Raw genomic sequence first — 22,603 nt, forward strand, 5'->3', positions numbered from 1 at the left:
AGAGAGTTTCTTTTTCTCGTGAATTTACGCACAGAACAAGAGCACATAGTAAAAATATTACATAGGTAAATAAGTTTCACGACATCGGATTAGAATGGAATTAGCAAGGAGGCTTTTGTCTCGACAGGAAATCTCGAGTGTGAATCATCGCATCACCTGGTCGCTATTAATGTCGTCGGCCTATTTATAGGTTGAAAAGAAAACCGACGTTCTTGGAAAAATCGGCTCCACGTATGGAAAAACTGTTCGTACTCGTGAAGCGTGAACTCGACAATATGGCTCGCTTACCTTTTGCTTTTCGACCATTTTTCCTTCGAACGGAACGAACGAGGGGCACGAACTTCGAATGATTTGCGGCATTTTATTTCGCACATTATTAAAATTAATACAATGACAGAGATATTTACACAAGATCTTAACGCCTATACGCGCGATTATTCTCCTCGTAATTAACCTCGGTATTAATAAACGTTACAACGATAACGTACCAGTAATAATAATAATAATAATTGTAATTATAATAATAATCATAAGGATGATGGTGATGAGAGTGATAACGATGATGATAACAGCAACAACGACGACGACGACAAAGACGACGACGATAATAGTTGAATAAGTTGGAGAACAGGGGGTGTATCCGAGTAAAAGAAAAAAATAGAAAACGATACGAATTAATAAAATGCAAACGCAAAAGAATTATAAATACGATGTCGGACAGAAAGCAGACGGAAATAAATAACGACGAATCTGTCTCGAGAAATGGTAAACCGACTCGCTCGGATGCATACCCTTCTCTACCGCGTTAATCAAACTATTATATTATACAGGTCTCGATGATTTTTATCTTTGAATTCACCCAAGCACTTCACTCGTTCACTCATCCCGTACATCCTACGACAATGTATCGTTTGTTCGAAGCGTTACCTTTACGTTCTTATCGTCGTGCGTCTCGATGTCCCCGCGTACGCGTTAGAATTTCAGCGAACGCCTCCTATAGAATTCGTTCGTGGGATCAAAGTTTGATAATACCGACTCCTCCTCGATCTACGAGGTTAAGCTCCACGAAATGACGAGAGGCTTTGTTATTCAATCGATCGCATTTCCAAACTTTTCTCTTTCTCTCTTTCCACCTGCCCTCCCTTTGCTTTTCATTTCCACGGTAGCGAAAGATAGGAAACGTTTTCTTAGCGTCGACGCGCGATTCGTCATTCCGATTGGTACACGCTCGTCTCTCCTTCTCGAATCTTTCCGCCTCTCCAGTTTTCATCCTTGCACTTTCCGCAGAATGAAGAACGATAAGGGAAACGAACGAGTTCGAACAAGAGGACGAGCAACGCGTATGACTAGCATTTATAGAGCGACCCCTCCGATCACGGAAGTTTCGGCTCCACAAGGTTTTACAGCGTCCGCCCTTCTGATTTCCACCCTTCTAATTATATGTATACTTATGATTTCTTTATACATACACGCCTGTACGTTTGATTCCTGCAGCTGCACGGAGTTCGCGAAGATTGCAAGTTTGTTCGATGATCGAGCAGCTCCTGATTCTTCCTACTCCTCGTGTACAAAATTTACTCTCGGGTCTGTGTCTGAACGACTGTCTGAAAGGACTTGTCTCTATGATTACGGCAGTTCTACAATAGCATGAAGAAAAAAAAGAAACAAAAGCTTGTACAAACCGAGGTTCTTCTTAGTGGTGTAACACGTGGTACTCAGCGATCGAGAGGATTCGTAACGTCGAATCGATTACTCTCGAAAGACGCTATCGAACCAACGAGAAGAATTGTAGACGCCTAAAGCTAGTTTAGGCTCTCAATTTCGATCGATCGATCACGAGGCAACTCGTAAAATAATGGTCCGTAGAATTTAAGGCACTGTGCAAAACGGGCAGATTTCTTTGCTCGTTCGCCGACTCTTCTCTTTCTCTCTCTCTCTCTCTCTCTCTCTCCTCCTCTCATCATCACCACCACCATCGTGCACTCGATGGATGACTTTTGTCGCGACGTAACGACGCGTATTTCCGTGGCGGGACATGCTGGTGCGAACGGGACAAAGAAAAGTAGGCACTACGAGTGTGCGTTTGCACTCGTGGTCGTCGAGCACGATCTACGCGGATATACGCGTACAAGCATAAATATTAATAAACGCAGGTCTTGATGTTTAATCGCGTGCGTGCACGCGTATACACACGAATGCGTAAAACGAGCGCGACCCGAGTGTGTGCGTGACGCACACACAATTCTCTTAACGCTTAACGTTTACTATAAAGGCACCGAAGTTATCGAATTTCGATTTTAACGAGATCCGTCGAACGGACCTCCAGGTAATTCGGATTACTGCTATCACGGCCCCGATCGATTATTATGGCTAAGATCGCAAAATTTCTCGCTCGAGGCATCGAGTCACTCTACCGATTTCTCGAATCAAATTCTCCCCAGAGCAATCGTGCCTGCCACTCTTCGCTTCTCAACCAAGTCTGTCTGATATATACCTGACATTTTCTACTTACGTAATAATCAAGTGGTTCAAGACTTTCGTTTCGCGGGCAACTCGATGCATCGATCGCGCTAAACTCGCGCAGGTTTTATACATTTCAACTCGAAAGGATGGCCGATCAGGTCAGTCTCTCGGTAATGGCAGACGACGAGCTGCCAAACGATGCGTCTCGTTTCCTCTCGCATTCGATTCACTCAAATTCGTTCATTCAAAATCCCTGCTACCATCACGAATTCAACCGTACCTATTTACACACCCAAGGAATTTCCCTTCCTTCCACTTACGTACGATAAAACCGTCGAAACTCGACGCACTCGTAGAATCTCGGTCGTCCGAATATTATATACAGTACGCGTCACGAACGATCGGTACCCTCGTACTTGAACAGCCATCCTCGATGTGTATTTACAGCCAACCACTTGCTCGAACCCACGCCTTTTCGTGCCAATTACGTCGCGTAACTGGATACCGAGTTTTCGTAACGCGGGCTATCGAACTATGTACTGTACACCGTAAAACTATATGTACAACGGATCGGGTGGATCCGAGACTTTGAAGCTGCTCGAGAAAGCCGTTCAGAGACCAAGAATCTAGGTCTTTTTCGCGTCTACGAGGCCCCATGAATCTGAAACCGGCGAATCCGTGCCTGCACCGACTCGCATTGTACCTCGCTGTACCTGGTGTACCTGCCAGCTCTGACTGGCTCGCGGATTACCACGAAATTTCCGCCCCTTTCTCGAAGCGCTTCCAACCCGGTCTTTCCGTGTACCGTCGGCGGGCTGGATGCTTTGCTAAATTTCGCGTTAGACGTTTCACATGAGAAACGGCTGAGAACTTTGCTCACGACTCCGTTGCATTCCCTCGGCCACGCCCTCGTATGATGGTGCCTTTGTTCCCATCTGTCCGACGACGAGTCTGTGCTCGCGAATGGAAAACTGGCTCTGCTTTGAGTCTTTCCGTACATAATGAAATCCAACGAATCGTCCGAATAAACGCTGCTCCGATCGCTCGAGCTGTCCGTCGAGATTTCGGATACCGTGTCGCTACCACTGTCGCTGCAGTGCTGCTCTTCGCCTAAAATGAACACGGGCGTGCATTTAAACACCTCACCGGCGGGCATCGTGTGGGTGGCAGTCGCCCTCCTCTGAGTTCCGCTCGACGCGTTTGTGGACACGCTGGTACCCGTGGACGACACCGACTCGATTAGCACGATTTCCGCCCCGGAAAATCTCTGCGCCAGTGAATCCATGTTTCGTTTGAAATGGTCCCTGCGGTCGGAGCTCAAGCCGTATCTAACCGGTTTGGCCGATAACTTTGACTTTGAATAAAGATTTTCCGTGTGCGAGGAGACCGCTCGCGTAGCCGTCGGTTTTGTTTCAACGTTTTGGCACGCGGTCGTGTTCGACGTCCTCTGACCGTGCTTTTCCGTGTCGTTTTTAGGGATCGACGAGACCGTCGACGATTGTTCGATCGTAATGGATTTCGAGGCCGATTTCGTTTCGGTCAACGACTCGTCTTCGATCGCGGTCCCGTTTAACGTTGGACAACTAGCCGTCAAGAGAGGTGGTTGCGGATCATCGAACATGGCGAACCACGAGTGTTGAAGGCATTCCGTGACGGTCAAACGTTCGCTGGAAAATAAAAGGAGATTCGATTAACGTTTCGATCATGAAGGATCTCGCACGACGAGACAAGATACTTTCTGATCGTCGTACACTCCTCAAACCAGTCGACCGCTGTAGTTGCATAACGTTAAAAGCTACGAGAAAAGACGGAAGAGAGTAGGAAACGACGAACTAGGACGAAGAGAAGGGAGAGAAAACTACGCGTGTACTCGCGACGATAAACCGCGTTGGTAGCGAGATAAGTGTGCTTTCGCATTGGAAGGGCGAGGATATTCCGGATGGAGACTTCCTCCCAGCTGTCCGACCGGTCGAAGATAAGGAAATCTACGAGTTTTTCAGCGGAACTCGTTCGATGTGCCGACGCGTTCCTCTTCCCGTTTCGAAGAAAGTAGTCGTCGTCGCTGCAGTCGGAGGAATGTCGATCGTTTTGCTTCCACGTACCCGCGAGTACGGATGCAGAAATCCTGCAGGTTGCCGGATTGCGTAACTATCGAAATTTCGATGAAAGACACGACTATCTGCGATTATCTGCCTACGAAACGGTGACGAAATACTAACACGAGCCACGGATAAGTATTATCGAAGAACGGGTTACCAAGAATCCCGGCACCGGTGAAAATAATGCTTTCGAGGAAGCGTGTCGTGACCTACCAGGAACGTTTACCGCTTACGGCTTACCTCGAAGCGAAAGAAGATAGGCCGCGTCGCGTCAAGACGGCGCGTGGATCTCAAGAACATTGTTAGTTAGGTGGCGTACGTTTGCATTATTTAGCTTCTAAGAATGAAAACAATCGCGTAACGCGGCGAACATTCCTTAAGACGACACTATCCTCTCCCATCGTTGTGGCGCTTACTTTTTTTTATCGGGAACCTCTTTTCGCGTTACTCACTTTGGATCCTTGACCATCAGTTTGCGCATCAGATCACGCGCCTCCTCGGACACGTCTTCGAACAGGTCGTCAGGAAAATCTAGGCGACATCGGCTAATGTTGCAGAACGTTTCCTGCTTGGTATCGCCGCCGAATGGAGAGCATCCCGTTAGCAACACGTACAGCAAAACTCCGATCGACCACATGTCCGTCGCCAAGCTGATCGGCTCGTAGTTTAACACCTCTGGCGCTGAAACAAGCAGAAAACGCAACTTGAAGAGCGAACGGTAGCTGCGTGGGTGGAAAAGACGAGTCAAGAGGTGGTAACAGGCGATATTTCTTCTCGCGAAAGGTTCGTGAGAATCACTGAACGGCGCTTCTTGCAGGGGAAATGCGACCGTTAAACACGACCGGTGAAAAGTAATCGCAAAGGTAATCGCGTGACTCGTAAATGGCTCCTCCTCGTGGCCGACGATCCGCGTCGAGAAGTGGCTTGTTCTGTTCAATTATGCAACGTTCCTGTATCTCTAATGGAATTACACGGTACGAAACGAGTCGCGAATCCGGTGGCAGCGAGGAACCGGGATATCTCGTGCGTAGAAAGACATCAATGGTGTACTTGCGTTTTGTCGAGAATACTCACCAACATAGTCAGGCGTGCCGAGAATCTCTCGGATGTCCGCGCCGTGGCTGATGTACCGCGAGATACCAAAATCGCAGAGCTTCACGTCACAGTCGGGAAACTCGCCGGTGAGGACCAGATTCTGAGGCTGAAAAGAGAGGACAAGGAAAATTAAAAACATTCGTATTCGATTTCCTCTCTCGTCGACGGTTAACGAAGACAAAGAAGCTCGTTATTTCCTTTCGTTGCGGCGTATAATTGCTCGCAATTCGATGCTCTCGCGAGGAAGACGAAACGGCGCGATGAAGCGCACGATCCGATCTCTCCGCTCTATCTTTCTTAGCCTTCCTCGAGGGTGAACATTGTTTCATATTTTATCCGCGAGACATTTACAGCGAGAATAAATTATTTCGGGCGATCTTGTCGTCGCAATTATCAGCTGGGTAGCAGCGTCCGATATCAGGGACGCGCAGGGTGAAACGTGTTCCCGGCAAAAGCGGTCGGTCGCAACACGGTGGCAGTAGTCGAGAGCAACCTGCATCGGCTTAGTTTTTTCCATGGCTCGTACGTACACCAGTGTTTCAGCGATCATTACATGCCCCGTGCCTACACGATGCCACTTAATTAAACGTATTTAATAAACGACGATTCAGCGGAGCGTTCGTCACGTAATCGAGGCAATTAATCGTATCGCGAGTGCATGTACCGGTAATTTTTTTCCTCTTTTCTCGTGCATCCTTTCTCAGGCCCGAGGAGGTTGCAAGCAATTTGAAAAAAAAAAAAAAAAAAAAGAAAAAAGAAAACGAAAGGAGCAAGGGTTCGTTCGTGACGCGCAAGCGTAATAAAATCCGTACGTGAACCGAGGCTGGTCCTCGAGATCGCGATCTAAGGAGGAAGCGATCCGCGGGGGCACGAATTTCGCGTGGAAAGATTTTGCGAAGATTCGGATACGAAGGGAGTAGATTGAAAACATCTGCTGGTTGGTTGCAAGCTGAGAGCCGCCGGCTGCGGTAGGTTTTAGAGCAAGGTGGCTTTTTCTCGAGAGCTCACGTTACAAGAGCGTAGTTAGCGATCATTAAGCATCCCAATGGGTACGCGCAGTGTCACTTAATTAAAAGTATCGAATAAACGACCCCTTCTCTCGTCCGTTCTCCAGGTAATCGGTGCAATTAATCGCGATCCTCGTGTACTTTGTTCACCTGGCCAAGGGGCAGGCATTTAATAAACGGCACGATAATGACGCTCCTCGAACCTTATTCGCCCCCTACCTAGTAACTTTGTAAGACCAGTCTGCCCGCCTAGGGTGCTTCGACAATGGACCAGCAACGAACTTTTCTCCTTGATCTCCTTTCGAGAAAACCAATGCGCCCATTGTTCGATCGTTTCGTAGAATCGCTGCTAGGCCGCACCGCGACCTTTCTTATCGGTAATCATTTACATCCGTGTATCGACGCTTCGAATAACCGCGCTCGCATTCGCACTCGAACTAGACGCCCACGCAACTATTCGCGCCTCTCTTCTGGCGCCCACGTTTCTGATCTGCCGCTACACTAACTAAATTTCTCAGCCGCGTTTTCAACGTAAACACAGGTCAATTGACACCTGCGATGAAACTCTGGCGGTCAGACAGCCTTCCAGAGGCTGTTAAATTTTCATCGAGAAAAACGAGAAAGAGGATAGAGTTGGTTGAAAAGGAAGGATTCCGTGCGCACTCGTATCGCTCGAGGATTCAGTTTGTGTGTTACGTTTCGTTATACCGAGTTACGAGTCGAACGTGACTGGACTGCATCGCAAGATGCTCGACGTCCTACGAATAATGCTGGTGATTTAAAAAGTGCTTCTGTAACGTTGAGGTCGTAGGACGTTTTGTTCGTGTCCCCTTCGGCTTTAACAGGCGGCTCAATCCCGTCCAACAAGTCCTACGAAACGCTACCCTTATACTTTTCGCTTCTCCTCCTTTCAATTTTTTACCCGTTCGATGGGGAAGAAGGAACGGTCGAACAGGGACGACCGTTCCGACAGGCATATGGAGAGAAACGACGACGCTTTAGGAGTGACCGTTGCTCGACGAGACTCGACAGGCCGGTTTCGAACCGTCCGACTGCCGGAAGTCGTTCAATAAGGAACAAAGACATTTCCATAATTTACCATTACGAGGTTCCTGCGTCGCTCGTGTTCTTCTGAACGTTCTTCTCGGACCTCGACGCGAATCGTGTAGGCGTCGCGATCGATTACCGCGAATATCATTGCTGCACGCTTGATTCGTCACGACGGAAAACTTTGTAGCTCGAGCCGAGATACGGGCACGTCTGAGCTTGATAACGATGCTACGACGAAACGAGGAGACGACGAACGCGCTCAGAAAAGTGTAACAGGTGAGTTAATTACCGAGGCATCGTCTGTCGGAAGTCGTCGTTCAACGTAACGCAGAGTGGTTACAAAAAGCACAGGAAGGACGCGAGCTATTAAATCAAAGTTAGTAGCTACTCTTTTCCTCGAAATAAAAACGTTCCTCGAAGTAATTCACGCGATGCCAATTTGCTTAGCAAGCGAATGGATCTGGTTAAACGTTTTGGAGCTACGGTTGATGTAACGGCGTACACGCGTGTCGATAATCGAGCAACGTTCTGCTCGATAGGAGCGAGTATATCGCCTTTTATTTATTCGTCGTGTAATCGTACGACGTGGAATACACGATACGATTCCGTCGAAAGCTGCTTCCATCGGAGTTGCAGCAGGAGCAAAATTTTCGCGATGACGAACAGGCTTGGCATTCGGAACGCAAAATACGCGAGAGAAAAAGCGTGTGCACGCAGTTGGAAGGCAGAACGCTTTTTAACCAACGGACAACGAATTTATGAGGATCTGTCTCTTGCGTTCATTGAAACTTCCGGCGGTTGAAAAAGGGGGAAGCGTCCCTACACGATGCGTGGCCGGACACGAGAACGCGTGCGCGTGTTTGAGTAGTATGAATGTAATGCTCAGAGTTCGGTTGAACGAGCTGCGAGAAACAGACGTTCCGAGAGGTCAGCGGACCAGCTCGATCGTTTTATGAAACGAATCGCGATTAAATTCGTGGTAAATTTCAGTCTTATCGATATTAGAGAATCGCGATCGGTAGGCAGAAGGAAAGAAGGGGAGATTAAGGTATCGCTTTTTCCTCTGCGGATAAAATATCGATTCTCTTTTCGCTTAAATGGGGGCGGAGAGCTCGGCTATTCCATTAACAGGCCGATGAATCGATTTCGTCGAAACCGAAGTTCTGGCTAATGAACCAACTGCTCTCGAGAGCCACTGGCCATGCCAGAAATGGAATTCTCGGTACGAGCTCGCTGCTCCAACTATCCAGGCTAGTCGACAGAGTTCATTGATGAGCCTGAATCCTCCCTTTTCCAACGGAGGTCGATCGCCTCTGTTCCTTCCCCGGGAAAAAATGTTGAAAAGCACTGCCAAGAATAACGAACGAGTCGTAGGATGTTCGATGGGTGTCACGTGCACGCCAATTTCAAGCAACGCGATTAACGCGAGGCGGTGATTATCGATGCGCGAGCAAATAGAGAAGAGTACACACAGTCTTTGGCGCCAGTTTAGATATCGCGTTATTACAGCATGCTCGTCTCGAGTGGATCGACGACCGACGACTGGTCGTTGAACAAGCATACGGCATTCCACGCGAATAGAAACGAGCTCGATCGCAACACCGATAGCATTGTTGTCGTTGGAAGCGAGAATACGATCGTTCGAATTCGTAAAATATGCGAGATCTATGCTGACGAATCCGAGTTTCTATCTATTCGGTTGGCGCCCGAAACCTCGTGGACGTCGGCCAACGAGGCCTCTTGAAAGCGAGCCAAAGAATTCCCAAAGTGCATTTTTCCATTCATAACCGCGAGATCTATATTTGGGTCAGGCATATCGCGTGAATTCGTGGCACGATGATATTTTAAGAACGAACCGGAGGTGTGCATCGAACCGGAGGTGTGGAGTTCGTTCGATCGCGATCGCGAACGCGCACGCGAATGAGAACGCGTCGAAACCGAAAGTCTGAAAAACGTAACGCGGTTTTTCCTTTCTAAACGGGCGCGATCGTTTCCATTCAGCCACGCTCTCGCGATCTCGAGCACCGATACCGAAAACGAACGGACTTGCGGGTCAACGATTTAGAAAAACGATCGAAGGGATAAGTGTTCGATATAAAAATATATAGCAGCAACGCGTTTTTATTGTTAAGGTTGCGGAATTGCTTCGTCGGCGCGTTTAATCGAGCAGTTTTGCTTATCCAGAACGTATAAAATTATCTTATCGATTGGAAAACATCGTGATAATTCTGGCGGATGTGTAATCGTCGTTGGTATCAGGACAGAGACTCGATAACAGACGGTGTAAAGGACGTTTCAACGCGGCGCTTAATGCGCAAAAGCTGCTAAATTATTTTATTGCGTCGTCGCTATGGAATGAAATTTTTCCGGTAATTCAATTCGCCAGCAGCAGCGAGTAGCGTTTCGTCTCTGCTCCGCTCCACTTGTAATTTAGTCGCGTAGGTATATACCTGGTAACCTGCATCCCCGCAAATTGCTATCAATTTGCGAAAGCCGGATAATTGGGTTGCATAACCGCGATCATAATCCGAGTCGCGTTAAGGGGAATAAAAAAATGAGGAGGAAGGCTGAAATACGCGAATCGGCGCGTGTGTCGCCGAGGGAATATTATTAATACGACTCGTTTGCCTTGGCTCGCCCATATCGATCACGCCGATAATCGATAAACGCATACTCTCTTATACTTATACCTACGCTCTGCCCTGCGTCGATCTCGTGTCGCGGTGTCGCAGTGTCCAGCTATGCCCGCTGCAAATTGCAAATTGTTCCCATTGCCAAATAAGAAAAACCTCGCGTGAACGCGATCGACCGAATGCATCGCGCGTTTCGCGACGCGCATATAAAACATGCTTATCTATCACTTGGAAGATGCATCGTTGTCGCACGACGTTTAGCGTAATTTAAACCGATTTATTGGCAAAATCGTCGGTAGATTTATCGATGAATAAAACCAGGGGAATTATGTAAATTCGTGTCGCGAGGCGAGGCTGCAGGAGCAGACCGATGAATTTATGAAAAACTCGGTTCCGGATTTTCTAAGGGGCGCCAAGGAGCGTCCGCGTATTATTCTCGAGATAAAAGGCCGAGAGGAGGGACGCGCATCGATCTATTTCCGTAGCAAAGTTTCGCGGCGAGACGAGACTCCCTCGAGGTTGGTACAAAAATAATTTAGAGCGAGCAGAAACACCCCATTGGCGCCCGTTTCGTCGGGATTCCATCGCGATGAATCGCTTTCGCGCTCACGCTCACGCCTGCGTCTCGTCTTCTTCTCCTCTCGTTTCTTGCACGTGTTACATGTACACGACGCGCTGTTTCTTCTTTTTACCAACGACGCTTTTGTTATGATAACGATGCGCCGTGGAAAAATAGGCCTCCCCTTCTCTTGTGCATTCCAGCGAGAGCGCCGTCACTTTCTAGCAAATATTTGAATTTGTGAGCGAAAGTTACTCTCCGAGGCTACAATGTAGAAACGTTTGGCGAATTAATGCGTCCCTCCTCCTCCTCTACCAACTTTCGATCCAATCCTACTGTACGAGTGGGTAAAATCGATCGATCGATCTATCGATGGTATGATAAAGACGCAAATTGCATACGCGATCGGTGTCAACGGTTTCGCGTTCGACTCCTGTCTTTTGGCAGAGATCATCGTGTTACGCGGATACTTTTACATAACAATTTGGGTCGTTCGCACCGAGGACGGCAGGACGCGGGGAGCAGGGAATACGTTCGCTGAGAAACTGCCAGCTCTCGACCGAAATGTCGTCGCTTCGTTCGTTGCCAAGAGCAGTTTCTTTTCTCGGCGGATTAGGCGCGATATTCTTTCTCGCGTTCTTTATCCACCGAACACAGACGGTACACGCGTGCCAATTCACAGCGAAGGTTTTTCAACTCGACCAGGGAATATATCTAGATAAGAGTTGTTTGCAGAAACGACAATCTACGTGCTTCTCTTATCGTCTCGTTTCTCGCTTGTTTTTGACGTGGGCCGAGATAAAGAGTACAGAGCCTCGCGAACACCGTGAAATTTTCCGTGCAGAAGTCTAGACTCACCTTGATGTCGAGGTGGGCCACGTTCAGGGAATGCAGAAACGCTATTCCGTCCAAAATTTGCTTCAGCAGTCTGGCGACCTGTCGCTCCTCTGGAACTTCGTCTCTGTCTAGTATCATTTGTAACTCGCCACCGGGGGCCCTGCGAACGAAAAAGCGGCTTGGTGAACGATCGAGCTAATCGGGCTGCGTTCGTGTCTTCGATAAGAAGAACCACGCATAGGAAGCGATACTCAGTCCACGATCGATTAATCTTCAGTTTCGCTACCGGTTAACGCGATTGCGTTCGAATTATCGACGATTCGTGAACGCTTCTTCCGTAAATACTCTAAGTATAATTAAAAATAATAAGAACATTTCACTTACAATTCCAAAACCAATACCATCTCTGTGGTCGTCTCGAAGACTTGATGAAGAGACACCAGACGAGAACAATTAGCCGCAGCATCCAGCACCGCGACCTCGTGAAGCGCTTCCGCCCTCAGTTCCTGCGCCCGTCTCCTCTTCCTGAGGAACTTGGCGGCCCACTGTCTTCCGCTTGATCTCTCCCGACATCTTCTCACCGTCGCGTATTTACCTCTGCAAGCAAACAACAAGTGTGGATCGTTAGCGAACGATTGTGTAGAAATATCAGAATAAGGAATTACGGTGGAGAAACGAAGTAACGAATGAAGTAACGTTTTACGTGAACGTTTTACTTTCGCCCTACCATTAACGACTAGACCTAAACCTCGTTTAATCGCGATTTTCCAATTACGCCGTACGCGTGGAAATGTTGCGCTGCGTCGACCGCGTCCACGTTCGCGTTTCAATGTTCCGCTCCGTAAATAACGAATGATCTATATTGCGGCTGCTACGATGCAAACATCTAAACAACTCGTAGAAAGCGAAGTCGCGCGGCCAATGCTCCTGAACAGCGACTCGAATCTTGGAGAACAACGGTGAAAGCATCGGTCGCGTTTCTTTTCGCGCCTGTTTTTCCACGATTCCACGAGGACGACTCGTTGGAACGAGTTGTCGCGCGACGAACGGTACCCTGGCTTCTAGCGAACGAGTTCTTCTGAAACAAGTTGAACGTTGGACGGGACAGATGGACCGAGAGTAAGCGTCAATGTAAGCGTCATTAGGGAGCATTGTTCGGTGGACGGTATCCCACAGAGTAGATGGTACAACGAACGAAGCCCCGCCGCTAGCCTCGTCGACGATCGGCTATTCCTCTACAGGTATACACTTCCGAGCGGAAAGCACGCTGCGCGTCGCTTTAATTATCGGCGACTGTAAAACTATTAACGACCCCGTTGATTCTGTAGAGGGAAAAATTTTATGGTCTCGAACAGCGTGAGATCGTAGATGCAATTATCCGGGTGGCATTAACCTGGATTGCTAGGCTTGCCTGTGCTTGTCCAAGTAGCAACGAGCAAAAATTCGCGATACCTTCGGTGATAAAGTTTCTGTACGGTTCTCGCGTGAGCTCCACTCGCCGATTTTTCCAACTGGGTCGAGTTATCCTCGCGGTGTTCGCGAGTATCGACGTGGACACTTATCGTTCGATAAACTGGTTGGAGAATCAACGTCGCGGAACGGGGCTTGCTCGTCTTCTCTTATAAACGGTTAACTCTGTGGTGAAACGCTTGACTCGCAATCTAAAGGTCCGCGGTTCAAATCCATGGTTCCCAAGTTTTTTTTTTTTAATCATAATTTGTCTCTTCTTGAATAACTATTGCAGCTGTGCCATAATCATTGCATTTATTAATAATTAATTACATACATTGTAATTTTTATAGAATTTAGGTTATTCAAAATAGAATATCGAATTTTAGTTTAGAATTATATTTAATTATTCAAAAAGAGACAAATTATCATTTAAAAAAAAAAAAAAAAATTGTTGGGAACCAAGGATTTGAACCGAGGACCTTTAGATTGCGAGTCATGTGTTTAACCACGGAGCGGATCTATGGCTCGCAATCTAAAGGTCCTCGGTTCAAATCCTGGGTTCCCATTTTCTTTTTTTTTTTTTTTTTTTTTTTTAATGATAATTTTTATGTAATAGTTATTCAAAAAGAGACAAATTATCATTAAAAAAAAAAAAAAATGTTGAGAACCAAAGATTTGAACCGTGGATCTCTAGATTGCAAGTTGTATATGTGAGTTTGTCATACTTCAGAATGTAAGGAGTAACTAACTGTAATTGTTAATATCTTTTAAACAATTAGCCGTCTGGCCCCAAAAGGGGGTATAGGCGTGTTCAGCTCGACGACGACACTCGCCTATGTAGGTTGACAAACGCCAACAGCATGCAACTTCTATCTAACAGACTCGTTATCCGCGTTCTAATTACGCATTGTTACAGCGATAGACCTTTCTGTTTGATTTTCCTTCTTGTACGTTGAACAAAGGGACGAGGGAAAAGGGCGAGTCCAATATCGTCCAGCGGACAGACCCTCTCTAGCGACGCGACGCGGCGATTTTAACGATCCATTCTAGAGGCGAAGGGCAGCGTTCCCCTTTGCGAGCCGCTCGATAAACCCGTTCGCCAACGACCAGTGGCACGAGGAATCGAGCGATGGATAAAACACGGCTCGAAATGGATGATCGCTTCGTCGAAGAAACGACGAAGCTGTTTCAGAAGGGAAACGCAATCGTTCTCGAAGAACGATAATTGTAGGTTGCTTGGACTTTCATTTGCTGAAAGGTTCTAATTTTCCAGCGAGACGCGGCTGCAACATCCGAGATCGCGTCGCGATAATAACAGCGTAGCAATCGTTGTCGCGGTAATATCAGATTTATAGTTGCGCCATTAGTCGGTACGCGATTGCGAACGTTTCTTATTCCTGGTTCGTCGTCTATGCATTCCATTGGCAATCGTTCGATCGACGCGGACAAAGCGAAACGGTTCGTGTAACACAGGATTATGTAATGTAGGTAAAACGCTAGGAAACAAGTTCAAAAGTCGAGGAAGTAGGCGCAGGCTAAGAAAACGAACTAGCAAACGCGTCGTGGTTACATTGCTATGCACGTGATCTCGATTTCCCTGGTCGAGAGGCCAGGTCGAACTCCCACGCTCCGCTGTTACCGCGCGTATGCACGATTCTCGTAAAGATCGCGCCTTCGACCAACGAATCGCATCTACTTTCCAGCCTAATTTGTCTTGGAAATGCGACGCGTTTTGTCTTGAGCAATCTTGCCGCGATATTGCGTTCGAAAGCAACGCGCTTGCTTTCGCGAGTGAATCCAACGCTTCGCCAACACGATGACGAACAATAATTTCTGGCAAACGGCAAGAAGCGAATAGCAAGAAATGGAAATTGTACTTTTCGTTCCCCCGAGGTAGCATCTGCCCGAGTCGTGCGTTCGTTACGGCTGCGAACAAATTCCCTGTAATAGCGAGGAGGCAGCTGCAACGGGCAACGGCCAACAGGTGCGCCGATAAATCGAGGCCGAAATTTTATACGCGACCGGAAAGCCCGCCCCTAACTTAACAAAGTAAGTAGCTACTGTGAAATGTAAAAAGAAAAGAAGAAAATAAAGCATATCTTATTACAACCTTTTCTACTCACTATCACTCCTTTGGTTCCGTATGATTTAAATAAATAATTAAATATCGAGGGAGTCGATTGAATCGCGATCCACCTAAACACCTTCTCTTCGCGGAGGAGGAATAGAGGAAACTTTCGCGCGCCCCTCTCGAGACCGAGGCTCTCTTGACGTTAATAGGGTCAGCCCGCGAATCGTTCGAGCAAGATTAATGTTCGACTCTGGTGCGTCGATAAAGTCTCGAGTTGCGGTGAATTTTAAGTAGCCGTTGGAGTTCAAGTCCGAGTCCGAGAGGAGCAGCCTGATTCCAGGCCTCTAACGAGAAGTCGAGTGTACCTGTCCGAAGCTGTTCGCTTAGTCTCTTGGATTTCTCCGGGAAAACCTCCAACTCGTTGGAGGTTAATTACGAGGGATCATTAAGCACTGACCTTGGAGGGTATCGCGACAGAAACTCGACTTTCGTTCAAGAGAAGGCGGACTTGCGCGAGCATGAATGTCGCGGATCAAACTGGTATCACGGTTGCAACGCTTTCCATTGGCGTAGGTCAAATTTGTCGACGGTGAAATGTCATTCGAACGTCGAGAACCGCAATTTCCACGGCGAACGAAAGTATAGCCCTGTCCGCAGCGGTGATAAAAGAAAACGAGAGGTTGATCGACGGGTTCTAACGAGAAATCACGGGACCTCGACGTCGCCTTCGGATTTCTCCGTGGAAATGCAAAGCAGCTATTTCACGAGACGCTTCGATTCTTCTAACGAGCTAGTCGACGTCGTCGTTTTGGTCTGCGTGAACGAGAAATCGAGGAAACGACCGTCGACCGTACGCTTACCTACTCTCAAAGGTCGAGAGTGCTACTCCCCGTTTCCTCTTTTTGCTTTCCCTAGTCACTAGTCGCGCGAAGAATAGCTCGGCGAACAAGTGGTAGCTAATAGCGACTGCGATCCGTACCACTGCTTTTCGCGACGCGTCGAACCTTGAAATTTTCTCGTCTGCGAAAACATAGGCACAAGCCTCGGTGAGAAAGGTAGACGAATCTTCCTTTTTGCCACGTTCAGGTCGTTAAAGGGTAAATGAGAAAGATCCGTTGGAAGAGCCAACAGGTAAGAAGGCAAGAAGCCTTCTTCGAGGAGGTTTAATCGTTACTCTCGCGTTAAAGCGACGCGCTTCCGAGAAGCAGACGAAAGAACGGAATATCTCGAAGCGTCAAGAAATGGCGGCTTCCTTTTGTTTATCCAGAAGCTAACAACGTCAATGAGCAACGGTTCGAAGACACCAAAGTCGCTGCTCCTGAAGCAGCTCGAAAGTGTACCGAGCAGGAAACTGGACCGTTCCACTGTCGTGCTTCCCTGGTTAAAGAAACTCGCGGTCGCTGCTTCCTGCTGTTCGATCTTCGCGTTCGATAGACCTAGGTCTTTGACGAAACGAGAAGCGAGCGTTTGCTTGCCAAAAATTCTAGATGGTAAATGTCGTGGGACCGACCGCTTTCGTCGACCTCGTCTTTGCCAGTTTCGCGAACGTCTGCGTTTAATATGTAGCAACGAAACGGGATACTTTCACTATGTTTGTTTCTCTCGGGCAGCGACAGCTATGTTATTATTTCTCCGAGGCGCGAGTCTTAAAGCGTGCTTAGGACTTTTCTCGAGTTGTACGATATTTTTGATCGAAACACGTTCGAATATGTGTCAGTAGCTCTAACGAATGCGTTCGACGATCTACTTAGCGGGGTTCTTCCATTTCGAGAACGATTCGATTCGTCAGGGATTGAATCTGGTTGAAAGTTTGTCGCGGTGGAAGGCAAAGTTGTAACCGAGGCTGAACGCGGTAGTGCCGCAAACTCCATAGAAAGTACACGCTTTCACCGTGGTATCTCTGGTGGTGCACGGTTCGTAGGACGCGCCTCGAGCCTTCTCCTTGGAGCTTTGGTATCCATGGAGCGGGCAAAGGAACGGACAAGGCGGTGTCCGTTTCGCGGTGGGGCTCGCGTGGACGTTTCGGTGGTGGAGCTCTGGTAAATGGGAAGTCGGTCGTTTCTTCCCACGGCCGGGGATCAACCGCAAAGCTCGGAATGGCGTGTTACTTAAAACTACTGAGCGTAGACCCATTAAAACTGTATACGTAGCGTGGTGTAAGATCAACGACCCAGGGTCAAGAGGAGAGGTAGGGGAGTCGAGTAGAGCGTTAAGTGCTCGTTGCCCTCTGGTGTAGCGTGGCGGACCAGGAAATCGGTGCTAACACCGGGATCGCAGTCTTTCTAACGTCGTGCAACACAACCTTGTGTATCCGTCGTCCTTTAAGGCATCCATTAGCTTCCTAACTACTAAACACACCGATCTCGGTCCGACGACCCTGCTCGTACCGACCGCCACTCCAGTCCTGCACCGCACCAGGAAATTTCCTCCGCCTCTTCCCAGCAGCTTGACTTTTTATTTTTCTTACTCTTCCGTCTTCTGCCCGCTTCGTCCTTCTCCACCTCCCGCTTCTTCGCCTCCTTCCGATACTGACGTTCGTTCGAGGGTCATCGACATCCGTGCCAGGAGACATTGTACGCAACGTCCGTCGCGTCGTTGCCCGGTTATCGCGGTTACCAGCTTGGCCACGCACCTTGCGCGCGTTAATCTACCACCGTATCCCCTGCTGGCTTTGCCCCTACTCTTTTCAACCAGGTAGTCGCGTCCTCGATTCGAGTGATCCGATATTCCGACACCTCTTTCGTTTCTTTCAAGTTCGAACAGCTCGAGAATTCGAGGGAAGCTGTTTTAGGGTAGGTCGAAAAAGGCACGAGGCTACCCCTGAGAGACAGTGGTTGCACAACGTTGCGTAATCGGCTAACGAGCCGCGAACGCAACTGGAACGAATTTCACCGTATGTACTGCTGGCCCGTTGCAGTAGTTGCACAATGGATTTGCATTCGAGAGAGCACCGATGCAGCTGGACGACGAACACCGTGCCTCGGTCTACCTATCCCCGCTAATTTCTTTAATTGCGAACCGAGTCGAGCATAATTAATCGCGACCAGAGGCAGTTGCTCCGATTTCCGTGTTACTGCCTCGGTAACGAGGTAACTCAACGTTCTACAGACAAATAAAAAGGTTCGATTTGGAATGAAGAGTCAGAATGATAAAAATAAGAAAAATTGGAATCATCGAGTGAGCAGAAACGCGATCACGGAAGGCGTTATGGCGCGAGTCAAACGGACGCGTTCGCGTAGCCTTTCCGTCCTCGATTGCCGCTCGTTAACGCCATTGTGGTGGAAGACTTGGACGCGCGACACGTACAACACGCATTACGCAACACACGCACTTGATACGGCTTGCGGTTGTCCAGGATGGGCCGAGAAAAATATACGGTTGAATATCGTGTCGCGAGCCAGTCGCTGCCATTTAAAGCGACTAGACTTTGCAGAGAAGATGGAGCTGAAACGAAATCGTCGATGTCGGCTGTGTACATATGTGTATGTACGCGCACGGTCACGTATCGCGACAAAATGCGCGATTTTATCTTGGAGAACGTGTTTGCGCGTTTCGAACGCGAACTACGGGCCAAGGATTCAGCCCAAGAATTTTTCTTGCTTCCTTTCGACAGACAAAAATTTGCATAAAAACCAAGACGACCAGGGAATTTAAACGGGGACGCGAGACAATGGTAATTTTCTTAACCGAGCTTGTTTTCCGTGGCAACGCGACGCGGTGTAGTCTCTTGACCTTTGGCCTCCACTGTCTTCTTCCAGCTTCCGATTCTTCACGGATGTCACGGTACGAACAAAGAAGCAACAGGAGGAGAGAGCAAACTCTTAAGCAGGCATTTGGATTCCATGCTCGGTTCAGGGTCGTACGAAAAGGAATTTAGCTAGCAGCCTAGGGTAATGTCACGAGAAAAAGCGAAGGAATCGCGGCGCAGCGGAAACACAACTCCTTCTCTTCTTTGCTAATTTCCTCGACAAAAATTCTACAATGTTGCTGACCGTACGCGCTTGCTCGCTCACTTGCTTCCATCCAAGCGGCTAGAAGAACAGTTTTATGATTTTTGTCGGATCAACTGCATTCCCGCAGACCGCTTCGAATCGTTTCATTCGAAACCTCCTGCGGTTGAGAGCCGCAGAAACTTTTATCCCTCTGTACCGAGGATGATTATTATTACGGCACTGGACACGGGATACTTTTCCATTTGCTGACTATACTTCGTTTCACCAACACACGGATGGAATTCTGCCGCAGGTGTCGCGTAAACGAGTATCGTTGATTTACTGGCGTTAAATTAATTACGTAAACGCAGAGTCTGCGTTGGGAACTTGCTTGTGTATAAACTGAATATTCTAATCCTTTGATCGTGGCTAATAAACGTATCGAATTACCATGACGATCGGCAATTCCACGGTCCTTTAACGGTTTCGTCTCATTGACGGAAAAGAATCGAGAGAAAAAGAAACGAAGGGGTGAATGTGTTATATCGCGGCGCGGCCAAACGACAGACGAAAGAAAAACGATCGAGAAATCGATTCGTAGGACGGGCCGGTTGAATACCGTTTCAAATTCATCGATCGTATCTCTCGGGGGTCCCGATTTAGCCGCGGAACGCCGTAAAACGCCAACAAGAGGATGATACTTTGGTCGTTGCCAGGATTAATGCTTGTCACGAACGGACCGAGAGACGGGCGTCGACTTCCAAATTTCGCCAACAAGAAAAGAAAAGAACGAGGCGCTTGGTAAGCGAACGTGGAGGAAAAGGAGGAAGCCCCGGACGAACGGAGGGGAGGAGAACACCCTTGGCGTCCTTCGTCGGTCGCCACAGTTTGCTGACCCGGTTCGAAAAGAGCAAAAATCGATGTCGATCCCAGAAGGACGGGAAGAGGGTCCCCTGATCGGGCCAAAATTGACTAACCGGTTGACGGGTACCACGAACCAAACTGACTCCGCCGCATACTCGTCGACTATTAACACGTTGCTCATCATTCTGGGAGATTTTTTCGTTTATAGTCAGAACAATTGTCAGATGCGACGCATCTAATAGGTAGAGTTAAACACGACGTCGTCGTGTCGTAGAGGACCGCAAAGGGTAATTACCATAAACGCCGCGGCTATCGATGGCTACCGTCGATGAATCACAATTAGCCGAGAAGATGTTGCGTTAAAAGAAGGTGTGCCATGTCCCTCCCGCATGAAAACCAAATCAAGTCGCGTGAGTCAGACGCGTGTACCACGCACTGTCGTGGATTTTCGTTCACGATTCGCGATGCACGGTGGGCGACGAAAGGCCATTGCATCTAACTCGATTCTTTGTCAGCTCGCCAACTTCCGCTTTGCGTAAAATAAGTGGTTAGAGGGTGGTTTATTCTGTATTCAATGGCCTTGCGAGATACCGTTGCCAGAAATCATTGACTAATAACATAAATTAACACCTACTGAAATTACGTCAGAAGAAAGAAAAACAAGACGGTGGAGGGTAGGAGAAAACTCGTTTGTAACCTTTCACTCGAGATGCCATGTAGAGGAAAAGAGGAAGAGAGAGGGATAGATAATCGTGAAGCAATCTCCCGACGCCTTCCACGCAACGATAAGGAATTATCAGCGTTGACTAATCGTAGGTACTTTCTCACAATGGGCAAGCCTGTTGCGGGTATCTCTGGCAAATAAGTCCGGCTGATACGTACCTGCAACAAACACGAAAAATTTCTCGTTAGTTCTCTTCGTGCAAACACGATGAATTCTTGCGGAAGATGGGATCGATCGAACGGGCTTTGCGTTTTCTCTTTCGTGCAATAAAGCATCCGTGAAGGGTTAACGTTTGGTGCATTGAACTTGGTTGCGCGCGTCACATGCAAATTAGCGCGAACCAGCAGCAGCAGCAGCAGCAAAAGAAGAAGAAGAAGAGGGAAGAGAGTTTCTTCGTTGCTCGTTTGCTTCCGTAGCGACAGAAAGCAGGAGCTGGCGGTCGAACGTTCTCGTGCAGAAGAGGAACGCGTTCACGCGAGAAGAGAACGCCCGCCGGTTATCCTCGACACGTTATACACCAGCTACGCGTAGGAAGGAGCTATCGAAAATCTCAAATCCCACTAACCTCGTTGGCGAGCTACCAAAGCCAATGGTGCACGCCTTCGCTACGGATTTCTTTACGGCCCGCTGGCAATTTATTTCTTCTTTACGTGCGACGGATATATATTTGCGATAGTAGCCGCCACAGGTAGCCATGCGCGATAGAAACGCGATCGAGAGTCCTGCCTCCAGGTGTCTCGCGGCTCGAAACCATACTACGGATCCTTTTTTTCGGGCAACCGTGCCATTTCGAACGATTCGCGAAATCAACGTTCGCGTTTTGTGAGAACATCCTCGAGGGTGCGTTGCCGATTCTCAGAAACGGACGGGAGGAATTGGAACGAAGGCTGGCGGAGGATATTTAGAAACAAGTGGTCCAATTGTAAACCCAGCGTGATCGGAAGGGTCCAAAATTGCCTGTGAACGACGTAGACGGTCGTGACGTAGACCGAGTTAATCTCCTTCGTCCACGGGGAGCATAGACTTATTTATTCGTAGCTTCCGAAACGGTCACCGAGTAAACGAGTGAAATTAGCTCGATTTCGCGACAACGGTTGCCGTTCGAAGCACCGATTCGCGACAATCGTCCTAGAAACTCGGTCGTGTGACGTAACGTCGTCGATTTGCTCGAGCCTAACGATTATTACCTTTCTTCTGTCTCGTAGTGTTCGTCGTTGGCAGCGAACACCAGCGAAAGCCGGCGACCGCGTGAAATCGTAACGAGCGTTAAAGCGTGTCGCAATTACTTGGACGACGCTTCGTCGCGAATTTGCTACTCGCTTTTGTATCGCGCGCGCTTTACCATTTTCTTTATTGTTCTAAACACGAACGCGGCCGTATTCCGAGCACGTACGATGGTCGAGCGGAGGAGCACCACGTCCACGTAATGCGCTCATTTCTGCTTTGTGTTTTGAGACACTCAATACGTTTCTCACGAAATGCAAGAGATAACCGTATCCCCTTTATTTTTCCTTCAATTTCTTGCGCACAGCAACCGGCGAACAGCCGGTTTCTGAGCATCGAAAGCAATCGGAAATATCGAGAACACGCTGGCCGTGGAAGATAGGTGCGCGTTCAATTACCCGCGTTCATTAAGAGGGGACCAGAGTGATTGATAAAGGAAGGTGCACGAGTTTCGAGCGGATACCCACGGTCGAGAACCGGTTATCACAAAGTACCGTGGATCAGAGACCGACCGACAAAACAATCGCCAAAAATTCAGCCGGTCATTTGCAAAAGTAATTTAATCGAAGATCCATTAAAGAAATACGCTGATT

The 22,603-nt window shown here is 48.2% G+C and overlaps 1 protein-coding gene across 3 annotated transcripts in view; it reads right to left on the bottom strand.

Annotated features, from left to right (window-relative positions):
• Positions 1-347: 347 nt before the first annotated feature.
• The window catches only part of LOC117603360 (uncharacterized), an 83,910-nt gene continuing 61,654 nt past the window's right edge, over positions 348-22,603 (bottom strand). For 2 of the 3 annotated variants that reach the window (XM_034322417.2, XM_034322416.2), the window contains 5 exons: positions 12,128-12,340; positions 11,765-11,903; positions 5,637-5,763; positions 5,015-5,243; positions 348-4,130 (listed from right to left, as the gene is read on the bottom strand). In XM_034322417.2, the coding sequence (XP_034178308.2) occupies positions 3,107-4,130; positions 5,015-5,243; positions 5,637-5,763; positions 11,765-11,903; positions 12,128-12,340 (1,732 nt within the window). In that variant the 3' untranslated portion in view covers positions 348-3,106. Of the gene's footprint in view, positions 4,131-5,014; positions 5,244-5,636; positions 5,764-11,764; positions 11,904-12,127; positions 12,341-17,733; positions 20,945-22,603 lie in introns of all 3 variants that reach the window. The other variant, XM_034322418.2, reaches the window with a different exon arrangement.

This window comes from Osmia lignaria, chromosome 4, assembly GCF_051020975.1.
Source record: "Osmia lignaria lignaria isolate PbOS001 chromosome 4, iyOsmLign1, whole genome shotgun sequence".
Taxonomy (NCBI): Eukaryota; Metazoa; Arthropoda; class Insecta; order Hymenoptera; family Megachilidae; genus Osmia; species Osmia lignaria.